Consider the following 13,131-nt stretch of genomic DNA (forward strand, 5'->3'; position numbering starts at 1 on the left):
AAATTAGGTTTAAATGTTTTTTTTATCAAATCAGCAAGTTACCACCTATCCGTTCCTGGGGGGGGGGGTCGAATGGTATAGCCCCAAACGATCCAGAGAATGTGACTCCAAAGTGCTCCCTTGGAACGTAGTGGTGACCTTACATGTGTACTGACACCCTCTATTAATTGTCTCTATTCATTCTCTATGGGACTGGCAGTCCCATAGACAATGAATGGAATGAGGGCGACTGTCCACCCTAATTGGGGATTTCAGAGCCATGTTCTTGAGATCGGTGGGCATTCAGCAGTCTGACCCCAAGCAATCAGTAAGTTATCATCTGAATACCTTTTAAAACCTAATTTTCTGCAAAATGATACTTTAGGCTTGTAAGAACATATTTGGAGACTGCAGTACCAAAAGTCAGAACAGGGCAGACATCGCTTTCAGAGAAATGCATATGTTCATAGCGTTCATTAAAAGCCTTTTCTGGCAGGTTTTGGAGCAGACCCGCCGAGAAAAAAAAAATCTATCTGCACATACCCTGAGAGGGCTGCAGATGGAGGGGCGTAAGAAATGGCACGACCACGACACTGAATCTTATCTCCGTAAGATTTCCCGGAAAAATGCTTGAGTCCCTCATTGAATTCCATTATACTCGGGTACTCGAGTTGCGCCCACTCAGCATCAAACTGCTCGTGACGTGTATGAAGCACATGAGCATGGTGGTGCGCGCTCATCACTAGATACGAGTACTGAGCACCCGAGCATGGTAGTGCCCACTCATCACTAGATACGAGTACTGAGCACCTGAGCATGGTAGTGCCCGCTCATCACTAGTTACGAGTACTGAGCACCCGAGCATGGTAGTGCCCGCTCATCACTAGTTACGAGTACTGAGCACCTGAGCATGGTAGTGCTCGCTCATCACTAGTTACGAGTACTGAGTACCTGAGCATGGTAGTGCCCGCTCATCACTAGATACGAGTACTGAGCACCCGAGCATGGTAGTGCTCACTCATCACTAGTTACGAGTACTCAACACCTGAGCATGGTAGTGCCTACTCATCACTAGTTACGAGTACTGAGCACCCGAGCATGGTAGTGCTCACTCATCACTAGATACGAATACTGAGCACCCGAGCATGGTAGTGCTCGCTCATCACTAGTTACGAGTACTGAGTACCTGAGCATGGTAGTGCCCGCTCATCACTAGATACGAGTACTGAGTACCTGAGCATGGTAGTGCCCGCTCATCACTACATACGAGTACTGAGCACCCGAGCATGGTAGTGCCCGCTCATCACTAGTTACGAGTACTGAGCACCCGAGCATGGTAGTGCTCACTCATCAATAGATATGAATACTGAGCACCCGAGCATGGTAGTGCCCGCTCATCACTAGATACGAATACTGAGCACCCGAGCATGGTAGTGCCCGCTCATCACTAGATACGAGTACTGAGCACCCGAGCATGGTAGTGCCCGCTCATCACTAGATACGAATACTGAGCACCCGAGCATGGTAGTGCCCGCTCATCACTAGATACGAGTACTGAGCACCCGAGCATGGTAGTGCTCGCTCATCACTAGTTACGAGTACTGAGCACCCGAGCATGGTAGTGCCCACTCGTCACTAGTTACGAGTACTGAGTACCTGAGCATGGTAGTGCCCCTGACACGCCCGCACCAGGGCCGTGGGATGACTCGTTACCGGGCAGCGGTTCAGCTCTTTGGGCGCCGCGGTGGCGTGGCCTGGCTCTGTGACACCTCCAGCGGTGTCGTTTAGGGAATATGAAGGGAATGATGATAGTTCATTCGTGACGCCACCTGTGGTATGCGGCAAGTTAGGTGTTGCCGCTGCGAGATGGGGGCTCCCTGGGGCAGGTGGTGGCGCAGTTTAGATGTTGCAGCTCCCCACAGGTAGAGCTAGGCCCCAGGGCGGATGGTGGTGGTAGTAGTAGCTTGTGATGGCGTGCGCAGGCGAACAACGGAGCGACACCTGGATGCAGTCTCAAGGTTTTTACTCACTGTAGCTGGTTAAACAAGCCAGGTACCACCTTTGGCATGCTGGGATTCCCCGTGATGGGCACCAAATGATCCTGGGTAGTTCGGAGGTCAAGTCAGGTGCACCTTTCTAAAGTGTTCTCTTTCCTGGTTGTCTTTGCGCTTGCTTCGCCCTCCTGCCTTGCGCCCTTGCTCATTGAACCCTGTATCAGCGCCCGTGAACCCTGTTGGGTGGTGTGAAGCTCTATCCCTTGGTCCTTTTGGGTCACCTTCCAGTGGATTCGTGTGCGGTGTGTGGCTGTGGTGCTTGAAGTCACCCAGCCGTTGGTTTTGCTAGCGGAGCCCGTAGGTTATACTCCTCTAGTCTAGGGACCAATCCCCGTGCTGCAACCTAGTCCTTCCACCTGTAGATTATGTGTGGAACAAGGCCATGGAAGGTTAGCTCCCGTACTAGTTACGAGTACCGATTAAACGAGCATGGTAGTGCTCACTCATCACTAGTTACGAGTACCTATCACCCGAGTGTTATGAACTTGTATCCGTGGACGATCACGAAAAATCCCATTAATCAGGAAAAAACAAAACCACAAGAGTAGTTGGCAACTAAGCTGACAGCAATCCCCTATCTACCAGACAACACTAGAAGTAGCAGTGGGATGTTCCTAACACACCTAGACACCTCAACACTGCCGGAGAAACTTGCTACACCTCAAAGATAGAAAGGAGGAATGCTAACTTGCCTCGGAGCTGTCCCAAAAAAAATAGCAAGCCTCCAACATGCAACGATGGTGATGTAAGAAAATACAATACACAGATAGAAAATATAGATTAGCAAAGGTGAGGCTCGACTTACTAGATAGAACAGGACAGGACAGATAACTGATTGCGGCCAGAAAAAAACCCTCCAAAAAATACCAAACTCCTGATAGAAAAAATACTAAGACCACACGGTCTCTCCCCCACTATATCAGGTACTCTTGTGCCAGACACTTTAATCAGAACTGCAGATATAATGGGAAGAAACAAAATCACAGTACAAAAAGTATTCTAAAGTGCAAACAATCCAAACAGGGAGCAAGCTCCCTTTCTTGCTGGAGGAACTGCCCTGCTCACAAAAAGCAGAAAGACAGATTCTCCTATACAAGAAACCAAACACAGAACAAAATGGAATAAGCAGAAACAATATTAAGTGCAATTTCAGCAATTAAGCACAGAAACTAGCACCCACTTGGATGACATTCACAACACCAGAGCATGGTAGTGCCCGCTCATCACTAGTTACGAGTACTGAGCACCCGAGCATGGTAGTGCTCGCTCATCACTAGTTACGAGTACCGACCACCCGAGCATGGCAGTGCCCGCTCATCACTAGTTACGAGTACCGACCACCCGAGCATGGTAGTGCCCGCTCATAACTAGTTAGAAGTACAGAGCACCCGAGCATGGTAGTGCCCGCTCATCACTAGTTACCAGTACCGATCACTCGAGGATGGTAGTGCTCATTCATCACTAGTTATGAGTACTGATCACCCGAGCATGGTAGTGCTTGCTTATTACTAGTTACGAGTACCGACCACCCGAGTATGGTCGTGCTCTCTCATCACTAGTTATGAGTACAAAGCACCTGAGCATGGTAGTGCCCGCTCATCACTAGTTACCAGTACCAATCACATGAGCATGGTAGTGCCTGCTCATCACTAGTTACCAGTACTGATCACTCGAGCATGGTAGTGCTCATTCATCACTAGTTATGAGTACTGATTACCCGAGCATGGTAGTGCTTGCTTATTACTAGTTACGAGTGCTGACCACCCGAGTATGGTAGTGCTCGCTCATCACTAGTTATGAGTACAAAGCACCCGAGCATGGTAGTGCCCGCTCATCACTAGTTACGAGTACTGAGCACCTGAGCATGGTAGTGCTCGCTCATCACTAGTTACGAGTACCAATCACCCGAGCATGATAGTGCTCGCTCATCACTAGTTATGAGTACCGATCACCCAAGCATGGTAGTGCCCGCTCATCACTAGCTACGAGTACCAATCACCCGAGCATGATAGTGCTCGCTCATCACTAGTTATGAGTACCGATCACCCAAGCATAGTAGTGAACTCTGATGTCTGGTGATGTCACGTCAATGAGGTGGGTCGCAGTCTTCCTGAGTGACTTGGCTGTGGGTAATGGCTATGTCCGTACCAGCACATAGTCAACTTAGTAGAGGTTGTACTATCAAGTTGGGATGATATAGTGCTGCAATACCCAGCACAGTAGATAGTCAGTAGACCAGGAATTGGTAGAAAGAGCAGGGATAAAAGATGCAGTATGCGGATGAGACCTTAGGCTGCATTCAGATGTCTGATTGGACCACAATGCACGAGACCGGCAAAAAATCTCTCAATATCCGTCACCAGTGACAGGTCACTCAATATTGTCATATACGGGGGAGATCCACGGCCAGTCCGTGCATCACACTCTGCATACAGTCTGTTTTTTAAGGACAAAAAACTCACAAAAAACTACATCTCCAAATAGAGCATAGCAAGTGTGAACAGGTGCCAGCTGCTATAAGTACATGAAACACAAACAAAAGAATACAGCAGCACTCTGTAATCGCTGAGACATAGGCAAATCCGGAATATATGATATTTAAACTGCATTAATGCTATATCGAATATACTTAGAAAAATAACGGTACTTAGTGTGCAAATTGGCCAATTCATGTGAGCCCATCAACCACAGCAAGGTGGCCTTTCTTTGATGGGACCCTATTCTAATTTCATGCCTCTCCTGGACTAACAGTTTGTAGACTCGGGTACTGGAGTGGTGCCTGTTCGTGCATCGAACTGCTCGTTATGAGTACCGATCACCCGAGCATGGTAGTGTTGGCTCATCACTAGTTACGAGCACCGAGCACCTGATCATAGTAGTGCTCGCTCATCACTAGTTACGAGTACTGAGCACCCGAGCATGGTAGTGCTCGCTCATCACTAGTTACGATTACCGAGCATGGTAGTGCCCGCGCATCACTAGTTAAAAGTACCGAGCACCTGAGCATGGTAGTGCTCGCTCATCACTAGTTATGAATACCGAGCACCCAAGCATGGTAGTGCCCGCTCATCACTAGTTATGAGTACCTAGCACCTGAGCATGGTAGTGCTCGCTCATCACTAGTTACGAGTACCGAGCACCTGAGCATGGTAGTGCCCGCTCATCACTAGTTACGAGTACAGAGCACCCGAGCATGGTAGTGCCCGCTCATCACTAGTTACGAGCACCGAGCACCTGATCATAGTAGTGCTCGTTCATCACTAGTTATGAGTACTGAGCACCTGAGCATGGTAGTGCTCGCTCATCACTAGTTACGATTACCGAGCATGGTAGTGCCCGTGCATCACTAGTTAAAAGTACCGAGCACCTGAGCATGGTATTGCTCGCTCATCACTAGTTACGATTACCGAGCATGGTAGTGCCCGCTCATCACTAGTTAAAAGTACCGAGCACCTGAGCATGGTATTGCTCGCTCATCACTAGTTATGAATACCGAGCACCTGAGCATGGTAGTGCCCACTCATCACTAGTTATGAGTACCGAGCACCTGAGCATGGTAGTGCTCGCTCATCACTAGTTACGAGTACCGAGCACCCAAGCATGGTAGTGCCCGCTCATCATTCTTTACAATTACCGAGCATGGTAGTGCTTTCTCATCACTAGTTATGAGTCCTGAGCACCTGAGCATGGTAGTGCTCCCTCATCACTAATTACGAGTCCCGAGGACACTACCATGGTAGCGCTCGCTCATCACTAGTGAGAAACTTAAAAGTTGCAAAATTTTAGCGCAGTCGTGAGTTGCACCACAATTTTGCCACCTTTCAAAGCATTTTATGCAAAAAAAATTTTGATGAACTGGGACATTGGTGTTTTGCACTTTTAGTCCAGGAGAGCATGACATTATTATAGGATCCCATCAAAGATAGGTCACCTTGCTTTGGTTGATGTCCTCATATGAATTGGCCAATTTATGTGTTAAGGACCTTTATTTTTATAATTCCCTATCCATTCATACTTATCCTGTATCCATACATACTTAGGACCATCAGGAATCTTGAGAATGGGGTTTTGGAACGCGGGAACCAGGTTCTGCAGCCCCATCTTAAATAGATCGGTGGTGCACATAGTCAACAAAGGCTCCTTCATTGTTTATGGTTCTACTAGAAAATGCTGGATACAACCAAACACATAAAATGTTTTGTCTACAATGTTCAAATATAAGTATAAAGAATGGATCAAAAGTCAACACATAATTATTAGGGATGATCGAATACCTCAAATACTCGGCTTCGCGAATATCCGACGAATAGGTCGCCGCTATGCGAATATTCGATGCATAATGTAAGTCTATGGAAAGCCCGAATAGTTCCGAATAGTTGTTATTCGGGTTTCCCATAGACTTACATTGCGCATCGAATATTCGCGAATACTCGAATAGCGGCGACCTATTCGGCAAATATTCGCGAAGCCGAATATTTGAGGTATTCGATCATTTCTAATAATTATGTGTCCTGTTAAATAAGTGGGGGGAGAAGATATGAATGAAAGAAGTGGGCAGAGGTTGTAGGAGAACTTTGCTTCCCATTGTTGATCTCAAGATTCTACCATTTAATCATTTCCCTAAGAATTTACCACTATTTGCACTGTGCACATCCATGTAAGTGGAGTGAAATGGTGTCCTACTGCTTAAACCAGGATTAGGCACATTTAATATCTGCAAATTTAGGAAGTCAAAAGGCATTGACTGCAGTCCATAGGATCTGGTAGAAATGTCTGCTAGACGAGATTGGCACCTCCTCTGACCTCTGTACTTAGCTATTTCTGTAACTGACATAGAACAGAATGCGGGGACACTCCTCCGGTATGTTCATTTATTAGCAGCAGTCACCAGCCAGGGTCTACTCCAAAAAGATTGTCCTGGGGCCAACACGTAAACTGCAGATTATGTAGAAAGGCCATAATTGTCTTTGGCTGGGATAGAACTTCTTCTAGCTGTCTCTTTACGGAGAAAAGTGCCCAAAGCCATTACACTGTGGTTTATGAAAATGAACGATTTCAAACAAAAAGGTCTTAAGTCGCGGAAAATTTAAAGGAATCTGTCACCAGATTTTGTCTTTCTAAACCAATACTCGCACCTTAAGCAGCACCAGCGCAGAGACATTGTGGGCTCGCGCAGGCGCACTTTGCTCTGCCCTACTGTGTGCAGAGCCAATAGCATAAGTGCGCCTGCGCGAGCCGGCAATGTCTCTGCACAGGCGCGAGCTTTTGCCTGGCTATGTGGATGATACAGGTGATGTCATTCACATTCCCTGGCAAAATCTTGCACCTGCGCAGAAAACTCTCGCAACCTTATGTTTTTAGTTCTGGCCGCCATAGGGCAGAGCAAAGTGAGTGTGCGTGAGCCAGTAATATCTCTGCGCAGGCGAGAGATTGTGCATGGCTACGTGGATGGCGCCGGAGGCCAAGATCAGCGCCGAAAGGAGGAACCAGGAGACGTGAAATAGAAAGCCCACCGAACTAATTTATATACAGGGCAGGAGATAATATAAAGGTATTTGTGGGGTCTGCAAGGGGAGTCAGGGCACAAGATGCACCTTTATAGAATACAGCACAGGCGCTTAGGGTGCGAGTCTTGGTTTAGAAAGCCAAAATCTGGTGATAGGTTCCTTTAAAAGGTTGTTCTCATGATTGATCTTCAGCTGATACAGTTGAAAGCAATGATGATAGAGGAAGCGCTCCGCACCTGCCTTTATCATTTTCCCGCTGTGTCTGTGCTATGACGTCTAAGAACAGGGGCATGATGACATTATTACTGCACATGCGCTGTGCCGAGATATGTACAGCTGCAGAACACAAGTTAAGAAGACCGGCGGAGCAGCGGGGGGCAGAGGAGAGGTGAGTAGTTATTTATTTTTTTAAATTAGTGAGTACACTGGTAGAGGATTTTAGGGTGTGTATTATACTACTTGGAGGACTATGGAGGGTGCAGTATAATATATGGAAGGTTATGGGTCATATATTATACTATATGGATGACTATGTGGTACATTACAATATATGGAGGACTATGGAGCCCATTATACTATATGGTGGATGATGGGTGCTTTATACTATATCAAAGGCAATGTAGGGCCCATTATACTATATGGAGGACTATGTGGGACCAAGTATACTATATGGAGGATTATGTGGGGCCCATTATACTATATGGAGGATTATGTGGGGCCCATTATACTATATGGAGGATTATGTGGGGCCCATTATACTATATGGAGGATTATGTGGGGCCCATTATACTATATGGAGGATTATGTGGGGCCCATTATACTATATGGAGGATTATGTGGGGCCTATTATACTATATGGAGGACTATGTGGGGCCCATTAGACTATATGGAGGACTATGTGGGGCCCATTATGCTATATGGAGGACTATGGGGTGCATTAAAATATATGGAAGGCTATGGGTCCCATTATACTATATGGAGGATGATTGGTGCATTTTACTATATGGAAGGCAATGTGGGATTAATAATACTATATGGAGGACTATGGGCGTACATTATATTATATGGAAGGCAAAGTGGGACCCATTATACTGTATGGAGGCCTATGGGGGTGCATAATACTATAGGAAGACTGTGTGGCCAATTATATTATATGGAAGGCTATGTGGGAGCCATGATAAAATTTGCAGAGGTATGTGGAGGCCATTATACTATTTGGAGGGCTATGTGTGGGCCAATATAATATTTGGAGTGCTATGAGAGCTTTAACACTTTATGAAGGGCTATTTAAGTCTGTGTTGGGGGCAGTTATACAGTGTGAAATGGTCTAGGGGCCAATTTACTATATGTAGGCCCATTATACTAAGTGGAGGGCTGTGTGGGGGTCACAGCTGGAGATTGTACTTTGCTGGGGTAGTAGAGGGGGGTACAGTTGGGTTATCAGACTGTGTGTGTGTGTGTGTGTGTTGAGGGTATTGTGGTGAAATTCACTGTGGAGGGTATCATACAGTGTTTGTGGGGTACTTTTGTTGGCATCATACCTTATGACTGCATTGAAAAGGAAATCTAGGGGTTCCAATAGGAAAAAAAATAATTAGTAAGGGCTGTAAAATTGTGATATATGTTCTTATATGACCCAGACAAATATTATTTTTTTTTCTTTTTTTGGGGGGAGTTAAATTAGAATTTTTTGCTACGGGGCCCTATGATTTCTATGGAATCCCCTCTCTATTCCCTATTTCTTTACCATTTTGTGTGCATGACTTGGGGGACAGAGGGAAGAGACACAAAACTATATCAAGCTATTAACAGTGGTGGACACAGACAGAAGAGATATCTTGTAAAAGAACAGTATATGGGCCCCTTGCAGACGTATAGCTCCTCAGAAGGATGAGACAATAGCTGCTTGCAGCTTTAGAGGTGACAGTGGCCCCCTCTCCTCTTGGGCTCCTGTGCTGCACCAATTGCACCAAAGCTATGTTTGCCCGTGGCTAGAGACATCAACCATCAACATATTTTAAGCAAGTCTAATTGCAAGATTGTCCTACTTTCTTTTAATTTAAAAGTACTGAAACAATAAAATTATTTTTTTTTTATTTTTTTCAATAATTTTATAACATAATTACATGCCAGCTGTCAGTGAATTAAAACGAAGGCTGAAAAGATGACAGTGTTTTTCTTGTACACAACATTTCAGTCCAGTGTGTAATGGTCCATTTTGATCAAAATGATGGTGTAAAAAAAAACACATTTCAATAAAGCTGTCATTCACCAAAAAAGTAAATAAAAAAAATGAAAAAAAATTCTAGAAAAAAATATAAAAATGTATTTTATATATATATATATATATATATATATATATATATATATATATATATATATATATATATATTATAAACATAATTCTATATGTACAATATATGTATATATTATATATTACACATATAGTACATTTTATATATTTATATATTATTATGAATAATAATATAATTATATATATATATTTACACACACACACACACACATATATATATAAATATATATATGTATTTATATATATATATATATATAGAAATATATGTATATAGTATATGCATAATATTATATTTGCATAATATAAATATATGTATATAGTGTTATATGCATAATATTATATTATATATTACATATATAATGTACTATATGTATATTATACATATAGTATGTTTAATATATATTATTTTCTTTCCATATATATATATATGTATATATATATATACATATGAAAAAAATAATATTTATATATATATATATATATATATATAGATAAAAAACATAATATATGTATAATATACATATAGTACATTATATATGCCTATATATAATATTATGCATATAATACTATATATATATATTATATGCATATATTTAGATCTTTTTTAACTTTAAGGATAAAATCATAAAATAATTTTAACGTTTCATTTTAGTCGTCATTAAAAATTTAGATTTATTTATATTTTCCTATTAGACAAAATTGAACCAAATACTAAAGCAAGTAGCAGTAATGTTGCAACTCTTGTTGCATTATTTTCTTCTTTGTGTTATCATTTCCTCATCATAATTTTTTACTGTTATTTTATGTTTCTCATATATTTACTGACCTTTGCAGATTGCATATATTTTGTGGAAACTCATTTTTATTAAGGCTGGGATCACATGTCCTGTAGTCGTCCGTCATCACGTTATCCGTGTGCAAAAAAGTTGCATAAACACAACTTTTTTGTCCGTTGTTAAATAACGGCTGTCGGCCGGATGCGTTTTTAACATATGGAGTCTACGGACAGCGGATCCGTCAAGGGATTGCGATTTATCGTCCTTTTGTAACGGGTTCATTAACTGATTGATATTCCTCGTCCGTTTGTAACGGATCCGTTACAAATGCAAGTACAACAGATAGCTAAATAGCGCAATCCGTTAACGGATACGTTGTCCCCATGTTAAAAAAACTGATCCGGCAGAAACCAATTTCCCAACGGATCTGTTCTAACGGATGACTGCTGGACATGTGAACTCAGCCTTATATTGTATAAATTGCGATATATAACTTATACTACTATTATTATTTGGGTAATTATTTGCTAATTCTGATATTGTTGGGCGAAATGTAACTATTCATGTCCAGATTATGGTTACCGAATACCATGTACTATTCCAGTATTCGTCACAAGAAAAATCTTTGGGTTCCCTATTGACTTGCATTGGGGTCGTTATTCGGGACGAATCCCGGAATAGAACTTTGGGATTCGTTACGAATAATCCAAGCCAATCACTAATTGTTATTTATTCAGATCCTAGAACAGCGATTGGGTATCTCACATCTCTAATTTGTGATTTCTCGGAGCTAAGGACGTCCTGGCGGTGGTTCAGGGTTATAGATGTTGTAACCCCCCTTCCCAAGTCATTGGTTGCCAACAAACACAATATTGATTATGTCTATGGAAATCTAGAGGTCACCCTCCACTTGATATAAAGCAAACACTGTTTCATGCCATTCCAAACATTTAGGACCCGGGCGGATAAAGTGACTGGGACTGATGTCATTAGAGATTCGATAACCGCGCTTGGCCTCTATATCTGTACGTTGAAGTCATATCCCAACCATAAAGTCTCCACCGCGCCACCTGATCGCCCTCCTCATACATTCCGCATAATGATGACACCTTCTACTGAAAATGTCACCAACCTAAAAGGCATCAACCATACCAGGGTTATTACAAGGGACCAGCTGCTCCTAAAACCACAGATGCCGGCTTCCTTTCCCACCACCCCCTCCCTTACAAGGATCACCTTGCAGCTTTCCAAAACTAAAATGAAGGGGCTGGGTAGAGAATGAAAAACAATCCATCACTCTTGCTGAGCCCACTCCTTCCAAAAAAAGCAGCAGTGGAACATCTTGAGCCGGGGCAAATGGCAGGGAGGGGAGCTGGATGTGTAGGGTGAGGGCACCTGTTGAGGAACCAGCTGAGAAGACTTGCTAGACACCCAACGAAGTCAGTCGAAAGGCTATCTACTTCTGCCACCATGGTTTCTTGACCCAATAATAGGTTTTGATTCTTAAAAGCAACACATTAAGAAAACTATGACCGGTGCATAAAGAATCCGCATGATATTACCTTTCTCTGTTGCTTCTCCCATGCGGGGTCTAGGAGCAGATCCCTATCCCAGTCTTCCTCCTGATGCATGTAGTCTTCTTCTGCAATAGTGTACGAATTGGCATATTGTAGATGTGGATCAACGGCCGTCATCTTTGCGTTCGTCCCTTCCTTCGCTCACTCTTCGATTATTCTTGGCTTGGAAATTAAAGGCTCCTGCAGCCCCCGGCCAGCAGGTTATAGGCTTAGGAAATGTATTGCAGTGGTGGGCAGTCGGGAGATCTAACCCAGGAATCCCCTCTTCAATCTGCTCGCTTCCTCCTTACCAGCCTGCTGTCCCTGGTCAAAAAAAATACACGTGACCTATTGCCCATATGTACCATTAGCTGGGTACCATGTGGTCAGATAGGCACCCATAAATGGTGAGTGGGTGGTCTACCCAAACCCCTCCTTGATCCTCTGCCCTATGAGTTCAGACCTCAGGAAAAGTTTGGACAAAAGTTTTTTATAGGGTTATTACACTTATTTCGCGGCGGGGTCACATTAGTAATATCAATTTTTAAAGGTCTGTGTCACCTGCTTCACTTTGTAACTCCCGAGTTCTTAAGATCTCTGAAGGCTACTGTATGTGACATCTGCCATGATGTCACGTCTACAGAAATAGCCTTCTCCCTCCTCGCTGTCGTCCCCGGCATACACTTAAACTGCTGGCACTTTCAGCGTCCAAGAATAGTCCAGCCGTAAAACAAATAGTCCCTGCAAATAGCAAGTATGTGACTTTGATACCGGATCGAAGAAGACGCGATATCTCCAAAAAGTCATCAAAGCAAGACTAAGAAGCTAAAAAAATATATACATGGTACAAAAGGCAAAAGAGCTGGGAGCAAATAATGTCAAGAGATTGTTTGTGATCTTACGGCAATGTTATGGTGCATGAGTGCAAAAAAAGAAATGTGGGGT

At 43.4% G+C, this 13,131-nt stretch overlaps 1 protein-coding gene across 1 annotated transcript in view; it reads right to left on the reverse strand.

Moving 5' to 3' along the window:
• ACTN3 (actinin alpha 3) overlaps positions 1–12,531 on the reverse strand; it is a 94,491-nt gene extending 81,960 nt beyond the window's left edge. The window contains exon 1 of the mRNA XM_075326327.1: positions 12,193–12,531. Coding sequence (XP_075182442.1) covers positions 12,193–12,324 — 132 coding nt within the window. The 5' untranslated portion in view covers positions 12,325–12,531. The remainder of the gene's footprint in view (positions 1–12,192) is intronic.
• Between the last annotated feature and the right edge of the window lie 600 nt (positions 12,532–13,131).

The sequence above is a fragment of the Anomaloglossus baeobatrachus genome, chromosome 10 (genome assembly GCF_048569485.1).
Source record: "Anomaloglossus baeobatrachus isolate aAnoBae1 chromosome 10, aAnoBae1.hap1, whole genome shotgun sequence".
Classification (NCBI taxonomy): domain Eukaryota; kingdom Metazoa; phylum Chordata; class Amphibia; order Anura; family Aromobatidae; genus Anomaloglossus; species Anomaloglossus baeobatrachus.